At 36.8% G+C, this 23,949-nt stretch overlaps 1 protein-coding gene across 1 annotated transcript in view; it reads left to right on the forward strand.

Moving 5' to 3' along the window:
- Positions 1–23,949, forward strand: part of auts2a (activator of transcription and developmental regulator AUTS2 a) — a 200,666-nt gene that overhangs the window by 159,045 nt on the left and 17,672 nt on the right. The window contains exons 5-12 of the mRNA XM_061963084.2: positions 470–753; positions 4,664–4,881; positions 6,936–6,980; positions 10,690–10,785; positions 10,848–10,919; positions 13,904–13,933; positions 17,202–17,273; positions 20,301–20,442. Coding sequence (XP_061819068.2) covers positions 470–753; positions 4,664–4,881; positions 6,936–6,980; positions 10,690–10,785; positions 10,848–10,919; positions 13,904–13,933; positions 17,202–17,273; positions 20,301–20,442 — 959 coding nt within the window. The remainder of the gene's footprint in view (positions 1–469; positions 754–4,663; positions 4,882–6,935; positions 6,981–10,689; positions 10,786–10,847; positions 10,920–13,903; positions 13,934–17,201; positions 17,274–20,300; positions 20,443–23,949) is intronic.

Genomic DNA, 23,949 nt, shown 5'->3' on the forward strand with positions numbered 1-23,949 from the left:
ACGCATTTGTTCACAAAGTCGTGACCCTCGCCCCATCCTTGTTTGTGAATGACTGAGCATTCCATGGAAGATGCTTTTATACCCAATCATGGCACCCACCTGTTCCCAATTAGCCTTTTCACCTGTGGGATGTTCCAAATAAGTGTTTGATGATCAGTCCTCAACTTTCTCAGTCTTTTTTGCCACTTGTGCCAGCTTTTTTGAAACATGTTGCAGGCATCAAATTCCCAATGAGCTAATATTTGCAAAAAATAACAAAGTCTACCAGTTCGAACGATAAATATCTTGTCTTTGCAGTCTATTCAATTGTGTATAGGTTGAAAAAGATTTGCAAATCATTGTATTCTGTTTTTATTTACGATTTACACAACGTGCCAACTTCACTGGTTTTGGGGTTTGTACATCAGCTGGAGATGAGCTGATGTGTTGACTGCTTCACCTTCCTCCTCCTCCTCCTCCTCCTCTTTAGCAGCAGCAGCAGTAGCAGCACACCTGGGACCAAGCCCCAAGGGCATCCTGCTCCTTCCTCACACCTTCCACAACCCCCGTCAGGTGCAGCAGTATCCACCTTCCCCTTTCCCCTGGTGGCTAACCACAGCGCCCCCCATAGCTTCCCCCCTGCACTGCAGTCCTCATCGCACCTTCATCACCCCAATATGTTCGCTCCTCCAGCGGCTTTGCCTCCACCACCACCGCTAACGTCGACCACCCTGCCAGTACCTGGACATCCTGCTGCTGGGAGCGCCTACTCAGGTACAAATCACTTATATTTTTTTATAGTTATTATAATTACATAGCACTAGACAATAATGGCAAAAATAATAATCACGGTTATTTTGATTGATATTGAAATCAAGATTAGTACCACGATTATTCATTAATTTGAAAACGTGAGTGTTTATTGTGCCACCCAAACTCAACTTTAAATAAAATGTAAAAGAACAACATATATAAATTAGTAACAAATAAAAAACATATAAAATAATAATAATAATAATAATAATAGTAAGGGCAATAAATTAAAATAGCTATATAAAAAAAATACAATTCAGTTTTTTGAGTTATGTTTTTTGCCTTTAACACTTATTTTACCACCATATAATGTGTGTGTTTCGTGTCATTAATAAAATTGTATAAATGTTTGTTAAATGAATGCAAGACATCGCTGACCATTTCCTGATAATATTGTAAATCCTACATCTTTTATTTTTGTCCAAAATGATTTTTGTTACGTACGCAAAAAAGGGTCATCGTGTGAGTATTTGTGGGTGCATGTGTGTGTGTGTGTGTGTGTGTGTGTGTGTGTGTGTGTGTGGACGAGTAAAACTAAGATTTGTATTTTTTGTCAGAAGAAATATGGGACATCATATAATGTTTTTAATCTGTCAACAACAATAAATTAAGTTTTTGACTTGTTGGTTTCAGTTTGTGCAGCGGTGACTGTACGTGCCTTATAATGAGGGATGTAACGATAACTGGTATAATGTTAACTGCTCATGATTGGGTTTCCTCCAATCATGTTAGTTGTTAGTTTGTCTTTTTTTCCTGTAAGGTGGCTTATACTTTATAGTTCTAGTTTTGTAGTTCCAGCTTAGTTTCGATAGGTGGTGCTGCACCTTTACTTAGGGTTCTGATTCATATAAGCACATCTGTTTTATATTTCTAATTAGGCCTTTCTAAGTTCCTTGTCTCACAGTTTCAGCAAACTATTTTACCTGCATGCCTTCATCTGTCTCTGTATCCCGAGGTCACGCGAAGCTCAGCCATGCGCTATCGTAACAATAAACCGCGGCAAAATTCTTGATGGTTATTATTACTGTTTAAAATTTTCAATATTGTCAAACAGCGGTTGATTATCACATTTTTAAAAACTCACTGTGATATAGTTAATTTGCTGTAGAAGTAGCATGCGCACTAATGGCTAGCTAGCTTAAACACTAACATGAATACAAGGCACATTAACATTATAACACAATATAAACGTGTATAAACATATTACTGTATGTGCAACTCAGATTTTTAATTGTGTACATTGAACCTACAGGCTGTGCTCCCTTAGAACAAAGTGGTAAATAAACCGGAAGTAAAGCGTGCTATCCTTGTTTTGTCTTTTTAAATTTTAAATGTATTTATTTTAAATTATTTGATCCAAATGTTAAACTATTTCAGTGTGTGTGTGTGTATACAAGTACTTTTTTGAGCACATTCAACTTTACCTTGATAATAATAATATGAATAATATGAAATATTCGTATTGTTACGCCCCTATAACACACACTGTGTTAAAAAAAGCATTCATTATGTGTTTTGATGAGTTTGCTTATTTTAGATATCATTTCCACATAATTATATATCTATTTTATCAATATATTGTATCGTTCAGGGGAGTTGGAGTTCCCAGCATGCCTTGCGGGCACTTTGTAAATAACAGTTGAAGTTACATGTTTGTTGTTAGCGCTTAGTCGTTTGTTACTCACATAAAATTGATGTTTATCGTTTTTGTGTGTTAACTTCCCTGTTACGTGTTGTTTGTTTTGGTTTATGCATGACTAAGAGTGTCTTTCTGTTTGTGAAACAAGTTGTTGGCTAAGCTTGCAAATTGAAGCGCTCTGTGCCACTGATTTTACAGATAACTAAACTTACATTAATAGATTACTGAGTAACTAAGATGTATAAATGTGCTCATTGAACTTACAAACTGCTCTTTTAAAACAGAGTGATTATTCTATACTCGAAACAAAAGTGTTGTACGATGTGTTCAAGGACCGCTGAACAGAGTAAGACGCCACAACGCCTGCCACAAATAATAAAAACTAATAATAGATTGTATTTGTTACGCACTTTTCATATACCGGTAAATATATTTTAAAGTGCAGCGGTACAAACCAATATTCAAAACAATAAAAGCTTAGCCATTAAAACAGAAAATATAATATTATAATACGAAGACTAAAACACTGTCAGTGAAGCCTAAAAAACAGAAAACATGCAAATAGTGTGTCTTTTTATTTTAGGTATTATACTGTATAAATTGGTCAAAATATTTCAGTATGTGTACTTACAATACCGCAATAATAATGATAACCATGATATGAAATTTTCATATTGTTACAATCCAAAATGTATAGAGGAACTAATAGTTTATTGGTGATGATCAATAAAAGTAATGTTCATTTGATGTCATTAATGCCATAATTATAGACTTCTGATAGTTGATTGTTGATGACTTCAAGCTGCATCAAGTCTGTAAGTTTTAGTTTTTTATTTTCTTCTGATCGAGATGATGTTTGACAACCAACACTTAGGCTTCCTGCGATGCTCGTTTTACACTTTTCAGTTGACGCTCCAAGTGCTTTTAATTTACCCCTGCTTCCTTAAGTGGCGTGCTTTCTTGACCATGTCAGCTCATGTTCATCAATGTAGACGGTTGTTCCTTTCAGCTTGACTCTTGCCTCGGCAATGCCACCTTGTTTTTTTTCTTGGTGAACCGGATGATGATGACGGGTGTGCATCTACATATGTGCCCGTGTTGTTGACATCCACCCCCTGCAAAAAGTGGTCCTCCAGTTACTCTGCTGAAGCAACAGCTCTTGTCGTTATTTGCTCACTATCACATTGTTCATGCGTGAAACCTAGGGATGTCCGATAATGGCTTTTTGCCGATATCCGATATTATGATATTGTCCAACTCTTTAATTACCGATACCGATATCAACCGATATATGCAGTCGTGGAATTAACACATTGTTATGCCTAATTTGGACAACCAGGTATGGTGAAGATAAGGTATTTTTTTAAATAATTAATTAAATTAAATAAGATAAATACATTAAAAACATTTTCTTGAATAAAAAAAAAAGTAAAACAATATAAAAACAGTTACATAGAAACTAGTAATTAATGAAAATTAGTAAAATTAACTGTTAAAGGTTAGTACTATTAGTAGACCAGCAGCACGCACAATCATGTGTGCTTACGGACTGTATCCCTTGCAGACTGTATTGATATATATTGATATATAATGTAGGAACCAGAATATTAATAACAGAAAGAAACAACCCTTTTGTGTGAATGAGTGTGAATGAGTATAAATGAGGGAGGGAGGTTTTTGGGGTTGGTGCACTAATTGTAAGTGTATCTTGTGTTTTTTATGTTGATTTAATTTAAAAAAAAACAAAAAACGATACCGATAATAAAAAAAACAATACCGATAATTTCCGATATTACATTTTAACCTGTTCTATATCATCAATTCTAGACATAATTTACGATGGGATGCGATCCTTTTCCTAATGTTGCTTCTTTGAAGCATCCACTTTGTCTTGCAACGTGTCCATTTATTGAATTGAATCGATGCAGAATCATTCATTTCATCAACATTTTGACATTTCATGTCATCATTGTGCTGTTCATCTCTGATTTCATTCCACCTGTCTTCTGGACGCCACCTGATTATTGTCTGTCTTTCGCGTGCTCCTCGTCTGCAGTTTTTTTTTTTCAGTAGCTTTGGAGTTTGGACGTTTGCGACGGTTAGCTGACTTGTTTATTCCGATGAAAACAGAAAAGCAAATATGTTGAATCAGTGACGTCAAATGTAGATTATAAATAACCACAAGAACATTTCATGTAATATTCACCTTCCCTTCAATGTTCTCTTCCGCAGAGCAAGACCTTCTGCGTCAGGAGCTCAACACCCGTTTCTTGGCCTCCCAGAGTGCCGACCGCGGCGCCTCACTGGGCCCCCCGCCCTACCTGCGCACAGAGTTCCACCAGCACCAGCACCAGCACCAGCATCAGCACCAACACACCCACCAGCACACGCATCAGCACACCTTCACGCCATTCCCCAATGCCATTATGCCCACCCCAGCACCATCCATGGTGCGTACCCCTGCCAGAAATGTGAGGATAAGTAGAAGACATCCATGTTGCTTTTGTTCCTTCTGTAATGTTTCACACTTTGATGAGTGGGTGGGCGTGGCACAGGAAGTCTGTTCCCACTGTGGCTATGAGATGTGACAGGTGTTTAAATCAGGGGTCCCCAAAATACGGCCCGCGGGCCGGATCAGGCCCCCCTGCATCCAAAATCCGGCCCACAGGAAGTCCCAAGTTTAAAAAAAAAGTATTTTTTATTTATTTATTTTTTATTTTTTTATCTTTCCTTTCTAATCCATTTTCTACCGCTTGTTACTCTTGGTGTCTCCTAGCCGCTGAGGCAAATCATATTGTCTAAAAATTAATTTTCCCATCAATAACGTGACAATGTTAAATGTTGATGAACATCAATGTTAATTGATGTTAAATGACAAAACAGATTATAAAGACTATGTATATATATATATATATATATATACACAGCCTGGCCCCCGGCCAAATTTTTTTAACCCAATGCGGCCCCCGAGTCAAAAAGTTTGGGGACCCCTGGTTTAAATGCACACTTGTTGCTTTCCTTGTGTGTCCACACAACAATGATGCTTTTATTCACCAGAAAGACATTCTTGTGTTTTTTCTGGTTGAGTCGTTATTTTCTATCATTTGCTTAAAGCATATCTTTAGCCAATTTTTAGAACATAATACTCTTCATTCATTCTGAACGAAATTACATTATTGACATTACTTGGCATAAGCCTCACATTACATTATCCTTTAAGATTGAAAACTCACATCCATGCATGCTATTACTGCTTGGAGGTTCTTGCTTGGCTCTTATTAGACCTCAGAGGGTGCACGTCTTGGCCTTTGACAGCCAATGAGGCCATAAAACGGCTTTTAATATCTGTTGTGGGGAACCAGGAGACTTGTGTCCTTTAGTGTTACCCACAGGACTGCAATCTGTCTGTGGCACTGGGTTGTTGGGGGAGGGGTGCACCAGATGACATTGTTGTTTAATTTACATAATTGGCCATGGACGCAAAATAAGGAAAAGTAGCCTTCTCCTAACGAGTCCTATTATAATGTGTTTATGAACGTGGAAGAACCTAGGTAGTGTTGCGTAATAAAGTATGAAACTGCTGTATGGTGTATGGAATTATTGACCACTTTGGGGTTCTGGTCAGAGAACACAAGATCTTCAACTTTAATTGTGTACTTTAAAGTGTACACATGTTGCATTACTTTAAGTTTATGATGTAATATAATGGAATACAATCAATGTCTGCCTCTTATATGCATATTTCAGTCCCTCCAGGATTTTGCAGGCTTTATTAGGATTGGCGCGGCCTAAAATGTAGCTTTTTTTTTTTTAAAGTTGCAATGTTTTGAGGCTTACTTTTTTTCAATAACATTGAATCAACTTGTGATTTTATGAATTTGTTATCAATGTTCAAATGTTCCTTGTGACTTTAACCTAAAAAAGCACAGGATTTCAACAAATATTGGAAAACAAATACTGTATTGATCATCAAAACAATTATGTGAATTTACGTAAAATGGTGATAGTGGCAATTAACTGTAGTCTTAAATCAGCATGTTTAGTCACAGCTAAATGTGTTAGCATTCAGATGCTATTTACTAAATAAACACGACTATAATGGTATCAGATATTAGAAGAAGCCATCAATTATTCATTATGTCTTAAAGCGTTACAAAATTCATATTGGCAATGACTTCTGCATTGATGTAACATAGAAGAACCAAAAGTGAAAGTTTCACTTTTAATATAAAAGGTTTTTCTAAATAAGAAAATAACATGGAGACATTGACAGCGACGGTCCAAAGTGTATCTATGGCAGGCTGACACAAATAAAAGGATCATGTGATCCTTGCATGAGAGAGAGGAGGAGGAACAAAAGTCTTGGGGCTGTTTGCCAGACAGTTAAATTTTTTTTGTAATGAGAAAATGTGTCATTCTCAACTCTACTACTGTAATATAAAGTGTTTTTTTGTGTGTCTTTACATTTGTTGTCTTCTTACATCATTTTCATTTTCTCTTACAGTTTGACAAATACCCAACTAAAGTTGACCCCTTCTATAGACACAGTGTAAGTTGCACTCTTATGTCAATTTTTTTTTAATTTTTAGTGTGTGTGAGAGTGTGTATGTGTGTGTGTGTGTGTGTGTGTGTGTGTGTGTGTGTGTGTGTGTGTGTGTGTGTGTGTGTGTGTGTGTGTGTGTGTGTGTGTGTGTGTGTGTGTGTGTGTGTATGTGCGTCTGTGTGCGTTTCATTTCATTGATGTTACATTTGCATATTAGACTTGTGTTCTCGTAAAGCAGATGTAAATTGACGGTACCGGTAATAATTTGATGAAAAAGTGATTTAATAAGTTCATTGTATCAAGTATGTTTGTTTTAACATTTTAAAAATATATATATATATATATATATATATATATATATATATATATATATATATATATATATATATATATATATATATATATACATATACAGTATATATATACACACATCAAACAAAGATTATGAATAAATTTGTATTTGGTAGATTAAGATTTGAACTGTAGAAAATTGGTTATGTTTCTAACTTGAGAGATGAGGGTTATTATATAACCGATATATGATATAAATGATAGTAAATCTGGCCAACAATTGAGATTTTAATTATATCACCACAATGAACATGTCATCAACACAATGTAGTGTCCTCATTAGCAAGCGCAGCTAATGTCCCTTCACAGTGTGAAGCCACTTCTAAATTACTAATCCTTGCCTTCATGGTGGTTTCTTACAAGTAATGTTATCACTGTAGGATGAGGAATAGCTAAACATGCTCCACTACACACAATAGCAGGATAATATAAGCCATGCTAACCGCTAAGCGAGAGCTCTTAAATGTTAACAGGTATGGATGGATCGATACCAAGTGTGGTATCAGTATATGCTTAATTGTTTACCTTGAAAAAATGTTTTTTGTTATTGTTTACAAACTCAGGAAATAAGTAGGTGAACACAGAAGGATTTAAATCAGGGCCAATAGTAGATTTTGCTTATGTTTATAAATAAAGTTGATTTGATTTGATTTGTTATCTCTTTTGCATCGTTGGCTTTATTTTGCTCAGAAATTTGAATGTAATAAAAAGGAATAAGAAATAATGTCAATATTTAATTGATACTGTTATAGTCTGTGTTTTTGTCTCATTATAATTGTGATAAAAATTGGAATCATTCAATGATCTTTGAAATTTAAAGTATCAGTATCAGTATTGACACGACCAATGTATGACCCTGTAACCATACCTAAATTGTAGTAGAATTGAATAGAATTCAATACTTTGTTGTCATCAAATATGAGAGCATCACAAAATTACACAATTGTAGTATCACTCAAAACTAATGTTAAGTATCAAACAAGAGAAAGTAACCAGATATTAACAATAAATTAACACATAGATGAAAGGGGACCTACACTATGATGATTTTTTTTTTTTTCATTTAAAACCCTTCCTTGTGGTGTACTAAACATATTTTGGGTAAGCTTTGTGTTTCGGTTTTGTGTACATTTTGCTCCACAGTTACTTTTTTAACCCGTTTTTCTGCAAGCTGGCCGTTTGTGGAGGCGCTCCCAGATTGCGATTGAAACCACACACTCCCCTCTTAAAAATATCAAATTTATATTTTAAAAATGTACACTTTTTAAATATATGTCTTGAAGTCATCAAGGCTATATTTTTCCAGACAAAGTCGGAAAAAAAAACTTTAAAAATTTTATGATCGCTTGTCATTAGGAACACCTGCACACTTGCCGATAGATCAGATTAGCTGCATCAAAAAATCTAGGTTGGGCAGAATTTACGTCGCTGCATGTCGCTGTGCTAAGTGCATGCCAAAATTATATAAAAATAATACTATGTCTTACATTTTTTTTGTGTTTCCTCATTGCCTAAAGCAGAGGGGAGGAGCTCCTATCCGTATAGTTGAGAGCTAGACTTTGGTCCTGATCTACTAAAGGTTTGCGTGTACTAAAACACGTGCAAACTTGATAGCGCACACAAGGCGCATCTACTAAACGTTTGTAAAGTGGATTGCCTCTCTTAAGTGAGCAGAATAAGGCGTGCAATCCAGTTTGCATCTCTGTCTTCATTAATATGCTAAATATATGCTAAACACAACGCCCACAATACTGGGAGGAGATATGCAAATATAATTATTTAGCACTTGCAATTTGATTCATCAACACTCATCACCGTTTTGCGAGCATTACTTAGCGTTGTATTGTGCACGTGTGAGAATGTGCAAACTGACAGTTCCACACGGTTGCAGGATCGTTGCTCGCGCTATTCAGACAGACGGTGGACAGAGGAGAATCTTGCATCCTACGTGTGTGTGTCAACATTTTGGACTCACAGATATAAAAATTGACTATTTAGCAACATAATTTTATAATTTTATAGCTGCTAGAGGACTTAAGGAGCTGATTAAAATGAATTCAATTGATGCGTTTTGGTGTACTTTTTTAATGAAGTTAGTTTTTTTCACACACAATACGGTATATATTATCAAATTATTTCTTATATAAAAAAAAAAATTTTTTTGCGTCTTGAGCAGAGTAAATGGTATTAGGATCTTAGTAAATTACGCCCTTAATGTCCAAATAAGGACATCCAGCTCGCTGTGACGTCATCTTGTAGCCAGAAGGCAAAACCCTGCGAAAGGAGGCATCTAAAACTGTATGCAAGCTCACGTCTAAATGCATGAACTTTATGATTTGATACTTTGATATATTTTAACATGAGTTAACTTTGTAACAACATGTATAAGTCAGAAAAGACTAATTTCATCATAGGTCCCCTTTAATAATAGTGTTGATAAAATAACACAACTGGAAATGATGTAATATGTTACTGCATACATCAGCAGCCCAATCAGGAACCTTTTTAACCTGTTTTGAAGAATCATAAAATATATTATATTATATTATCATTTACTGCATATGCCAGATATTATATTGTGTATATATTGTTATTGCAGGAGGCTGCAATGAATTTTAGGCCACATCACCAATCCCTAATATAGATATTAGAAACAGCTGGTACAAATGACAATCTACTTTGACATATCATTAAAACACTAAGCTACAGTGTTTTAATGACATGTATTACATTACATTACATTGCTTTGTCTGCTTTTGTGCTATTTGTGTTTTCTTATTAATATTGATTGAAGTCTTGTACGATGTCCAAGTCATCACTGATGAAGTTGTATCAGTCGCGAATATTACTAAATAAATCATTGTATTGCATCAGTTGAAGCAAAACAGTGTTTCTCTGATTCTCCAATGTTTTTTTTTTATTTTGTATTTATTATTTACAGTAGTCTGGCAACATTCCTCGTTTTCTGAAAGCCATGAGCACTTGTTGGCTTTACATTGGTCTTGCATATGTTGCATGCTTTTAATGTATGTACTATATATATATATATATATACATTAATGTGTGTGTGTATATATATATATATATATATATATATATATATATATATATATATATGGCAATGATAATATATATATTTATATATATATATATATTTATATATATATATATATATATATATATATTTATATGTATATATATATATATTTTTATATATATATATATATATATATATATATATATATATATATATATATATATATATATATATATCAATCAACAGAAGCTAGACTTGGTTTTGCTGTGTTTGCACATTTTTCTGCACTCTGCTGAGTGACGCCTCCCTCCATTCCTTCATCTTTAGCTCTTTCACTCGTACCCACCGGCGATGTCAGGCCTCCCCCCTGTCATTCCCCCTACTGGACCCTTCAGCTCCCTGCAAGGAGCATTCCAACCCAAGGTAACACACACACATTATCATATAGCTCGTGGAAATAGAAGTTTGAAATCTTTTTATTCTAGACCTCTAATCCACTGGATGTGTCCACACGACCTGGTGCTGTCCCGAATACTTTCCTCCAGAAAGACCCAAGAGTAAGTCAACATGGAGAATAAACACTTTATTAGACACTTATATTTCAATTCAGTGTCGCCCATTAAAAAAATTAACTATATTGGACCCCCCAAAATATCACAATTTTAACATGCCTTTTGAAAATAAAAAACACCCAATTATATAAGAAATATTGTATGAAAAACAATACAATAGAATGTTGTACAAACAAAGACAGTAGCTTTTTTGAAGTAATGTAATAATAATGTACAGCATTGGAGAGTGGACTTCTACAGTATCTCCTTGCAGCTGCTTCCCCGTTAAACACACCAATAGCAGCTTATCCATACTTTCGTAGATAAATGTCCGCCGTTGAAATATTACTTTAACATCCTTGGCTGCCATTATCAACTCATTCTGCTTCAGTATGGTGCCGACTAGCAGTGCTATGCTTCAACTGCTTCACCAAGTTAGCTGGCTACACGCTCTGTCATGTTTTTGATTATTTATTTCTTTAATCCCATCACTAACATCCACTTCTTGTCATCACTGTCCTTCACACTCACTTTCTTCCTTCCCGTGCGTGAAAAAACTAAATTATGTTAATCTCAAGCTATAATCTAATGCTAGCGAGGATGACCGGATGTTTTGGTCGTATCTTACAGAGTTTACTGTGACATTCGCTACGCCAACTATTATGATCACAACTTAAAGCGTAACAAAAAGCCAAGAGACAGCTCGTACAGTGGAACCTCGATTTAGGAACTTAATTGGCTCTTGGACATGGTTTGTAAATAGAAACGTTTGTATAGTGAAGCAGAGTTCCCCAAAGGAAACAATGTAATTATGTATAATGGGTTCCAGCCAAAACTATGAAAAGGCATATATACAAGTGAAGTGGATGGCTCCGCCTCCCCAACAATGTTTCCCCTGCTTTCTTGCCTGCAGCCGCATGAATGAAGTATTTGTCCACAGAGACATGGTCTGCACATGAGGCATATTTGGCTTGATATAAAAGTAATACATTGAAAAGTTTGCTTATAGAGGGGTTCGTAAATCGAGGTTCCATTGTATCTCAAAATTCTAACTGGACGTATATATGCTGTGTGTGATCACACAGGGGTGGGCAATTAATTTGCATGAGCAACCCGAGCACTGCTGGAGGGCCACACCGACAATATTTCAATTAAATTTTGCTCAAATTATTTTTGATATACAGTAAGATAAATAATAATAATAATAATATTTTCATTCAACCTAACTTATCTTTATACAAAAGCAGATGGCTTTTGATGGTTTTATTTTTAACACTTTCTTACACAACACTTCCTGATGTATACTACAATGTAAAAATGTCAATTTCTGTCACTTTATCCTGCATCCTCTTTGTTGTGAACGTATCACGCCTGTAAGGTGATTGGCGAAGAAGGAGGAAGCGTTGCTGTTGTGGAAATGAGGAGTGAGGATAGACGTGCGTGTGGAAAGAACGAGATAAGTTGAGCTGTGTTAGTATAGGTTGCTCAATAAAAGTTTAAAAAGAGCGTCAGACTTGGTGTGCACTTCTTCTGTACGCTACAATTGGTGTCAGAAGTGGGATGAAATGCCTCCCAGTTCGTCTTGCCATCAAACCTGGGAGTCTTCATTGAGGGCGGAATTCCCCCATGCCAAGCAGCGTGCGCTGCACCTGTAGATGCTGCCTCTCTCCCTCTTTCTCTTTGCGACGAGCTCACGTCCGGGATTCACACAGACATCTGCAGACAAAGTCACCAGGAAACATCGTGGCACGTACCTCCCGATGACGTAGCAGGCTGAGCACACAAGCAGCGCAGTATGCTCACACAAACAACTGCAGTATGCGCAAAGTTTTACTTCTGACACGCACGTCTATCCTCACTCCTCATTTCCGCAACTAAAGAACACAACATCAACTTCAGTAGGTCGTTACACTATATTCTTTAAACACAGCAACATGTGTACCACAAATTAAGCACACGGTTTTACCTTTAATTTCTGTAAAGAAATACTTGGCAGTCCATGTCTTGTTGAAAACACGCCATTCGTCATCAACTTTTCTCTTTTTAGCGTCTCGGGAATAACCGTGCATCACTTGTCGCTGTGCACCTTCACTCACAGGTTACACACGGACATACGCCCATAAATAACACTTTTCAAAATAAAAGCAGCACAGTTGTATTGCACTAATTTATTTTGTAATTTGTGATTGCAGCTGTTCACATTCACTCACAATCGCGCACGAGCATACGTCCACACGGAAGTAATACAAATAACGCTTTTCAAAACAAAAGCAGCACCGTTGTATTGCACACTCGACATAGATACTTTTTAAAATGTATTTTGTAATTTATGATTGGCCTCACGCGGGCCGGACAGGGATGTACAAAGGGCCGGATGTGGCCCGCGGGCCGCAGAATGCCCAGGTCTGCCGTAAATGAAGCAATACTTTCCTGCATATGTCATCAGCCAAAGGAGAAGCCTTTTGTCATTAATACTTACAAATAGTAATACAAATATAATAAAATGCAATATAATTAAAGATACATAAATAACCCTTTTCTAATCAAACCCTAGCCCCTGAATCGTAATTGAGAAGTGCCCAAAGAGACATATGAACAATTAATAATATCTAAAATATTTGGCCTTTATGAAAGTAAATATGCTCACTTTTGACTAGGATAGGCTCCAGCACCCCCCGCGACCCCGAGAGGGGCAAGCTGTAGAAAATGGATGGAGGGATGGATGATTAATACTTTCCTCTCAGAGAAGCTTTATATTTATGTTTTAATAATGAGCCTTTTGACGTTTCATTCATTATGCTGAATAAAGCACCACGGATTGTTAGCATAACAGGTGTAAGATTGTGCAAGTGTACCTAATAATGTGTGTGTTTTAGGAGTTCCTCCCTTTTTAATATTCTTGTTGTATTTGTTGTATTTATTGTATTCATGCAAGTTTTTCACAGCAAAAGATCTCAACCTGTTTTTCCCGCTCTGCTTCCTTTACATAGCTAACGGATCCATTCCGGCCCATTCTCAGGGTGAGTGATAGTGTTTATGACACAAACATTACACACAACTCCCTACCTGCAGCACAAGTCAGCCATTAGGCCTTCTAGGGTTTTGAAAATGAAGTTGAAAAAGTGTGAATTCAAATCTGGCCTTGTAGTTGTTTAAAAAAAAAGAAGTACTCATTGCAAAATGTCTCCAGTTTAGTAAATGTCAGAATGTTCTCAAATAAGACAGATGTTCTTTGGGGGACTGGGGGCTCTGTAAAATATAATTTAATGAATGACAGGACGCTTTAAATAAAATTGTACCACAAACGTAAAACTAGCCCGTCCCTGCTCTGTTACTGACTAGAATATAATGAAAAATGTATCTAGACTTTCTCAGTGTTAGTGGTGAGTTTGATGCCCGTTCAAAGTTGTGTCAGGAAAGTTTTCAGAATTATCTTTTAAATATGTCAAATTTGTTATTTTGCACTTAAAGGGCATCTGCACTTTTTTTGGAAATGTTCCCTATCATTCACAATCCTTATGTAAGACAAGAACACGCATGTTTTTTTTAATGCATTCTAACTAAATAAATGCAATCAAAAGTGAGCTTACAATGGAGTCGCTCTGGTTTGCCTATAAAGCGCTTAGAAAAACATCCAAACACCTCCATTAAGGTTTTATATACACGCTGTAAGTATATATGTAATGTAGTTAAATGCACATTCATAATAACATTTAATATTTAAGCCATCTGCTTTTTCTATCGACAACATCACTGAATATTACTCACTGCAGACTTCATGAGAGCCAACAAACATAATAAAACATCACTTACTGTACAATGTCTGCTCTCAGTGGGATGCCGACTGCTCGGATGTTGATATATTCCCGTTTGGATGACTCATTATATTTGTGAAGAAAAAAAGGGGGTGGAACTAAGTGTCTTTTTGTGTCTTTCTCGATATTCCCTGGTCTAAATTGGCTCTGAAAGTTGACCAGCTTGTCAGAATATGTCCTCCTCCTTCTACTATACAGGTGAGAGGCATGATTTCTGATCTAGAATAAACTTTTACGAGCTCCGAGGCGAGAAAGCAGCTCACCAGCCGATGATGTCAACGTAGCAGCAACAAGCTATATGTGTAACAATGCGGCACTAAAAATAGTTTGTCTGTGTTAGCGCTTATAATAACAATATCACTAATACTTGGTTCATATTCAAGTCACGAAATGTAAAATAAGTATTGTTGGCGCTTTTTGGATAGTTATTTATTGGGTTTTATAGGTGGAATAGAGGAACTCTCATTGGCTCCATTGTAAGCAGACTTTTATTTATGTTTACTTACAAGTTAGAATGCATTAAAAATACATCTTTCTTCTTGTCTCTAATAATGATTGTGACGATTGTAGCTGAGATAGGCTCCAGCGCCCCCCCCCCCCGCGACCCCGAAGGGAATAAGCGGTAGAAAATGGATGGATGGACAGCAAAATAAAAATTTTAAAAAGTGCAGTTCCCCTTTACAAACTAATTATTGAACAATTTATTTAACATTAATCAATTTTAGTACAAACCGTGCGTCAAATTATTTTGATTTAAGTTGTTTGATTAAAAAAGTTAAACAATCACATGAATAAAAAAGTGTGAAACAAATTTTGTAATTGGGGGTGTCCAAATAAAATTCTGCTTAGAGCCCCAATTTAGCCAAGAGCGGCCGTGCATGACGCCAAAAGAGACACCTTCAGGATTTTACAACATTCAGTAAGATGTGTACAGTAAATGTACAAAAATATCCATATTTACAGAGAGCAAGTTACATTACAGACGATTTACACTGTATAAAAATCCAGAGCCAGGTAATTGGGCAAATATGGACTACAGTGAGCCAAAGGTAAGTAATTGAAATTAAAATGGTGATGTTATGCCCACTTCCTTATTATTCTTATCCACTGCCCCAGAGCTCACTTTTCTATCTGTAACCAGAATACTCGTCACACTCACTATTCACTTAAATATATACTGTACATAAAAACGTGTTAGAATACTTTGGATGTATTTTTGTATAACACACCTAAATTAATATACTGTAGTAGGTGATACGTGTAGTTTATTGTTAATTCATAATTTTTAGTGAGTAAAATGTTGTGTACTGGGGGAGTAGACCGCACAGACAACAAGAGGCAAGTCCAAAAGGGGCAAGGCAGGCTCATAGATCCGTGAGAAGCAGAAAGTCGGGGGGCTACAGAGAGGTGTCGAAGGTCCAAGCGGGAGGTCGAAATCCAAGAGACAGTCCAGGAAGCACAAGGAACGCGGGGGAAGACGAGACGCACAGCTCGTCACGTGGAACGAAGGCAGACTGCTGGAAGGACGACAAGGAAGACACGGGACCAATCAAACAGAGAAAACACAGAGAGAGAGCAAGGTTGCATAGAGCTTGATGATCGCTTACGGTACTCAAACAGATGGTTACATTCTGGCATGCAACGCAGGTCTGCACTGGCTTAAGAGGCCCAGGAAGCTCATCAATCACAGGTGCGCTGAATGCAGATTGATTGCAGCTGCTTGCTGCCGCCGGAGTGACGCGTGCAGGAGATGAGCGGCCGTGGGCATGTCCCGAGGTGCGCTACGCGGGACTCATAGATGAATGCGCATTGGCATGCGCCCGGGCCGTAACATAAAATTATGTAATAGGCTTTCAGTATACCTTCTCATTCAAATTGTACTCTTTTGTTGCCTTGGTTCAGACGCCAGTTTGGGCAAACCACCTAAGCTGAGAAAGCCACTGTCATGATCCATGGTCGGATCATGTTTTCTTTAGTTATGTTCTGTTAGTTTTGGACTCCCTGAGTTAACTATAGTTAACTACAATGTGATAACTACATCACATTAACAACATGGGTCTTAAATCTTAATAATTTAGTGATTTAAGAATTAAACCTCCATACACAACAATTAACACAACGTCATAAACCAATAATTGCATGAATTAACATTACCAACATCAGATAGGTATAGAAAGTTATTGCTATTTTAGCTTCTGCTTTTGACAACTTGCATTTATGGAAACATTGACAATAAAGAAGTGTTGACTCCGTTATTAGCATGTCGCATTATCTTCCTCTACTTCACTACGCAAGCTTAAATGACCACAGTAGCCTCCCAGTAAAATATAAAGATCGAGCTCATGAACTTCACAGAGAGAAATAAAAGAAACACAATTTTGGTAGAAATCAGATGATTTTATTGCAGGTGTAAACATATGTATGTGGTTTCTTGTAAGATTTGTGATGTTTTCCTTCTGTTTTGTGTGGGCAGAAACCAGGGAAGTGGTGCGCCATGCACGTCCACATTGCCTGGCAGATATATCACCATCAACAAAAAGTCAAGGTGAGAACTCTTTGGACTTTTCAACTGGAATGTTTCTGAATCCAAGAAACACAATCTAGAAAGTTCTACACTGCAAAAAGTCAGTGTTCAAAAACCAGAAAAAAAAATACAAAAATTAGGGGCATTTTACTTCAACTAAGCAAAATTATCTGCCAATAGAACAAGAAAATTTGGCTTGTCAAGACTTTCCAAAACAAGGAAAATTAGCTAACCTCAATGAACCCAAAAATACCTTAAAATAAGTATTTTCTCACTAATAACAAGTGCACTTTTCTTGATGGATAAAACAAATATGAGACCTTTTTTCTCAATATGTTGAAAAATATTCTTAAATTAAGTAAATGCTAGTGCCATTATCTTGACATAATGATATGCGCTCGGCATTACATTTCTTGCATTTTCCCATCAATAACATGACATCATCGCGCCATATACATATACTGTATATATTTACAGCCCGGCGCCCGACCAAATGTTTTTTTATTGTAATTTTGAAGAATTTATCTGAATGTGCATGAACTATTTATGTTCAAAATTGTTAGAAATGTCACATGTTAAATGTTTAAATGTTAACTGTCAGTTTACTGTACTGTGCCAACTTTACTACTATATGAGTACCGGTATGTATGTTCTATTGTTTCATTGAAAATAAAACAGGAAAGTCCATTTGGCTGTCATCTGTTTTAATTATGAGACACAATTTTGTCAAAGTCCAGATTTTTTATTTCATGCTTGAAATAAGAAATTATTACTTTGAAAAAGCAGTTTTATACTTGTGAGTGTTGATGACACAGCTTTGCAACAGTTGATATTCTAGTTTCAAGCATGTTTTACTCAATATAGGTCATAAAATCTCAGCAACAAGCTGTAATATCTTACTGAGATCATTTAGGACCAAAACACTTAAAACAAGTAAAACACTCCAACGTAAAATCTGCTTAGTGAGAAGAAGGATCTTATCAGACAGAAAATAAGAAAATATCACCCTTATTTGAGATATTCAATCTTACTTAGATTTCAGTTTTTGCAGTGTAGGGATGTCTACTGTTAACGTACCGATTCCCGGTATGTGTGTACTGTACCATTTGTCGGTACTTTTGTGTCTGTTCATGTGTTATTGAATATCAATTTCTTTAAAATATACTATCTTCTTTTTTAACATTTTAACAATCAGCTAAAAAAAAAAAGTGATGTCCAGTTGTTATATCTTGATATTATTTTACACTTCTCAGTCTCATTCATAGTATTTATTATAATAGACTTTGCATGGAGTTCCTATTCCAAAACGGTGGATGCCAAACTGTCCTGGGAGGCAGAAGGGTCTCAGTCACAGTCAGTAGTTCTAAGTACAGTCTATCTTACAGTGTAATTCCTGCACTAGCTGACATTCACAAACAGACCCCGCCCCCCCGGCTCTACATGACACCTCTGCTCGGATGAAAGAGAAACCCTCCAACTCAAATCAGAGAGTCCATTAAATATATTATGGAGCCATGTTTGTATGAACACCATCACGTTTGATTGAAGCGGTGTGGTTTTGGAGTAACAGCTGTTTAACAAGACATTAACATTTCCCAAAGAATAAGCGCCAGAGTAGTTCTTGTACAGAAGTTGTCATGATGGTCAGCCCAACACAAATGCATTAGACAAAACAGCAGCCAGCAGGAAGCATACACGTGCAATAAAGGTATCGAAATATGGCACCGTTTTATTTTACGTAAGTAGATAGCTGGTAGTACCGATGGAATGTGGTCGGCTCCTATAAAAGTACCGAATTTGGAACCCACTACTAGAAAACTCTGTATTTTTGATAAGTGATACAACACCCATGTCCTAGCAGTGTTCCCACAGAATGGATCAGTGCTTTTGGATTGGATTCATGATACATAATGGCACCATTGTATTTTTTGCATAATTGGCCGTTATTGTGTGTACTACACAATAACATTGTGTGTCACCATGGAAATACTCATTGACGGCACCTCATGCTCCAACCCATTTCACTAGTAGTTGAACATGCAGAACATCTCTAATCTGTTCCATCTTTTATGGGCAACAGACGCACAATCTTGACAACAGAACCTTGTACGTTTTAATAGTAGTAGGAGTAGTTTGTTTTTCATTTATAGGAGATATCTTGATATAAACTATATGTGAAAACATTAACGTCATTAAAAAAAACACCAGCAGACACAACTGATTCATCAGCTTCAAAGACATAATTGCTGAACAAATCAGAATCAGAATAGTTTTATTGCCATTGTTTGAGAACGGGTTCACAAACTAGGAATTTTTCTTGTTGCAATCGTGCAACATAAAACACATATAACACAGATTTGGTAATAACAAGAGCTGATATGTCAAATATTGGTATTTCTGACAGAAATATGTCGACATGCAATTGGAAGATTCTCTCCATCGTCTGTCAAATTTCACAGAGCCAGTTTGCACGTGCATTCCAAATTAGCTAAATATAGGCACAAAAACAGTGGCCTCAAAACAGGTTCAGGTTTGCCAGATCCCATTGTGGCGGCTGAATGATTATATTTGCACCTCTTCCTATTGTGTTCTGAAAATCAGCATATGTTCTGCATGAGGACAAACAGACTAAATGGTTTTAAATATTTTCATCATTTAAGAGACGGAATCCTCTACGCACAAGTTCAGTAGATCAGCTTTGTGTGCTATCAAGTTAGCACATATTTAATACACACAAACCTTTCGTAGACCAGGTCCAATGTGTTTGTGAGTACCAAATACATAAAACCTAGAAAAAAAAGGGAAGCCAAATATTTGCGTGGTGATCTAAATGTAACTGTTGCGAGCCGCCACAAATAAAGGAACGTAAGTGAAACACTGCACACTTGCAACACCTCTATGTGTACTACGGCACTATTGCAAAACTACAAGCACAATTATAAAGTCAATAAAGTGTAAATAAAAATAGGTATGATGCTCTGTGATTATAGTGTGGTTGTTAGTTAAAGAGATTTTACACGTTTCTCTCTTTGCTTTGGTGTCTTCCAGCAGCAGATGCAGGTCGACCCTCACAAGTTAGACTTTGGCATCAAGCCCGAGTTCCTGAGTCGACCTCCAGGCCCGAGCCTCTTTGGTGCCATCCATCACCCCAACGACTTGGCTCGGCCTGCAACGCTTTTCTCTGCCGCAGGTGAGAATGTTATTTGGTTAGGAAACCGCAGCTAGAATAATTGTGATATTTCAAACAAGCATGACACTGGAATTTAGTCATAAGCCAATATTATTATAACCTTAGTAATGAAGCAAATATATCATGTTGTTAATGGAAAATATCACACGTGCTAATCGTTCAAAAAAGCAGCGCAGTGTGGTGAAGTAAGAAAATCTGGTTTTCATAATCAAACGTCACAAAAGCCATCTTTTTTCTTTTTTTTTTTTGCAGTTCTTTTTATTGATTTCACATTCACATTAACAACAAATTCAAACCCTCTTCATCCTCTACCCCTGCTGTCACTCAAAACAAAAACAAAAAACAAAAGTAAGAGTACAAAAGTACCCAGTGTAAAAAAAAATAAAAATAAATAAAGTTCAATACAAGGCACTTAAGACAAAGTAATTGAAAACTGAAACACCCTGTAGAAGCAGCATGACAAGGCCTGAAACGTCGGCAGTCATAGATAGGTAGATGTCTAGGGCTCTTCCTGCACTTGTGGAGAGGATTGGTCAAAAAAAGTCAAAAAAGGTCTCCACACTTTAAAAAAACTTGTTTTCAGAGCCCCGTAATGTATATCTTATTTTCTCGAGCTTCAGGTTTGCTAGCACGTCCCTTATCCAGTGGGAGACTGAGGGTGGGACAGCCTCATTCCACTTCACTGATCGGGACACCCCGACTACAGCATATGCTTAAAGAGTACCTTTCCTACATTGTCAACGTTTTAATTATGTTCCAAATTATGTATTCTTGATGATGTGTAAGTGTCATATCATGAGAGCTTGTTGTGTTTTTAATTTACACTCCCTTGTTTATCGCTGTTAATTGGTTTCAGGCCCGAACGCGACAAGTGAATTTCCATGAAGTAGGGATTGTTATTTATACATTGAAAACTTTTTCTATACTTTTTTCATATTATTACTTTTTTTAAATTAGTGCATTCTAAAAATGATTTCTAACACAACTAAAGAACTCTAGAAATGAAATAACACCCATATAGTCATTTGCATGTAATCCAATATACAGTAATAGACATAAAAAAGATACTGCGCAGCAATATAGATTCACACAAACACCAACCTGTGAAAATACTGAGACTTGCTTGATGATGATGATGATAATTATGATCTGCTGTGCAAAACAGCATGGTTACAGCGCATTTGTCATTTAGCCATTGTATCCGGGTACTACGGCTTCCTCCCACTTCCAAAGACATGCACCTGGGGATAAGTTGATTGGCAACACTAAACTGGCCCTAGTGTGTGGATGTGAGTGTGAATGTTGTCTGTCTATCTGTGTTGGCCCTGCGATGAGGTGGCGACTTGTCCAGGGTGTACCCCGCCTTCCGCCCGATTGTAGCTGAGATAGGCTCCAGCGCCCCCCGTGACCCCAAAGGGAATAAGCGGTAGAAAATGGATGGATGGATGCTTGAAAATGCTCAAAAGGGAAGTGCATTTTTTTTCAAATTTTGCCTATTCTTCAAAATCCCTATGTTAGACAAGAACCCATATGTTTTTTCTTTTCAAGACACAAGGAGACACTCGTTTGCACCCAACTTTTTTTCTTTTTACCTGCATAAGAAATATGATTAATTATTCACCTAAACAGGAAGATTATAAACATTTCATTAGTCGGCATCCCACTGAGAGCAGACATTGTACGTTGGGTGAATGTTTTATTATGTTCTTAGTTTGGCATCACGGTAAAACAGGGGTTAGGTTGCAGAGGTGTGGACTCGAGTCACATGACTTGGACTCGAGTCAGACTCGAGTCATGAATTTGATGACTTTAGACTCGACTTGACAAAATGTAAAGAGACTTGCAACTCGACTTAGACTTTAACATCAATGACTTGTGACTTCACTTGGACTTGAGCCTTTTGACTTGACATGACTTGCCACTTTCCCCAAAATCCAAAGCTTAAAAAGTTATTTGGGAGCGCTCCGTATCTTCCATTTTCTTCGTCTGTGTCGATCAGCGTGTTGTTCCTGTCAGCGTGTGTGCTCTCAGTACAACAGCCAATCAAATTAGATCTATGTTGTTTTCATCACGCAGCATTCATCCAATCAAATTGCAGTACAACCAATGAACACGAGTTGTCCAACAACGTGCCAGTGAGAAACAATTATGCCAAAGTTGGTTTGTTCGGGTATAAAAACTACGACTTGGTCAACAAAAAACTAATTGCAGTATGCAAATCATGCAGTTCGAATATTACAGACAGAGACGCAACAATTTCCAACTTCGTTCGACATTTGAAGTTGCACAAAGAAGGGTAAGTTTTGAATGTAAGCTAACGTTTATTGGCTAAGTAACGTGACTTTTATTTGCTGTGTAGTTAAATCAGTGAGGCTGCAAACTCACTGCTAACGCTATAACCATAGACATCTTATAAGTAGACGCAGCATACAGCGCTACTGCCTACTGGCGCAGACGAGACGCGTGGCCGCCATCTTGGAGTGGTGATCCGCTCCACTCAGTGCAATTCATTTGGCAGGAGCTATGAACTGTCAGCGCATTTAATTCATTTTACCTCACTGAATACCACTGATTTCACCCCTTTTTTTTGTCATACGTGTAGCTATGATAACAGACACACGTTTTGGCGTGTTTTATTATTCATAGTTTGCTTAACAGTAATATAATATTCTTATACGCTATAAGTGACCAGATGTCCGAGATCAAAACTGGGAATATAATCCCAGAGAAGGGGAAAAAAACGGTAAGCTATTTTTAAATTGAAGAAACAATATGATTAGGTTACATATACATGTGTATATCCTACATAAACAATGTATGAATACATTAGATATCTATATATCTTAGGGTCCTATAGACTGTATCTCTGTTGCTGCAGCAGCAGAGAGTTTATTCTGTCTTGACACTTTGTATTGATATTTTCTATTACATTCTTCCCTTAAATGATAATGTTTGCAGTGATTGTTTTATATGTATTTTTTTATGTAAGTCGCTTTGGATAAAAGCGTCTGCCAAATACTTAAACATATATAAACACCTGAAAGTCTTTATATCAGCTAAAACCACCAATCTGTTTCACTGGATTCAGAATAAAACCAAATTCTGTTTTACCCAACAATGTTAGTATTTGAATATTGTTACTTGAAGACTTATTCCTGGTTACAATTATACTGTTAAGAAAGTATTGTCTTATACTTTGCCTAAAATGAGAATGCATCATAATCAGTGGCGGCTGGTGAATTTTGTTTTAGGTGGGGCCGAAAGTTTGTAAACCAAACCCCTGTAGGGGCGTCATCCTCCCCCAGAAGATTTCTTTGTGATTTTCACATACAAATATTGAAGATCTTTGCTCCTTCTCAACTCTGTGGTAATATTCTTTTCACAAAATACAACAAATAGTACGTTAATGTTAAATCTTACTTGTGAAAAGTAATCCCCCGATTCCTATTTTCAACAGTCCGCTCATTAGAGCAGGAAAACGCTGAACACCAGCCCAGCATCTTTGTT

Source organism: Nerophis lumbriciformis, linkage group LG09, assembly GCF_033978685.3.
Source record: "Nerophis lumbriciformis linkage group LG09, RoL_Nlum_v2.1, whole genome shotgun sequence".
NCBI lineage: Eukaryota > Metazoa > Chordata > Actinopteri > Syngnathiformes > Syngnathidae > Nerophis > Nerophis lumbriciformis.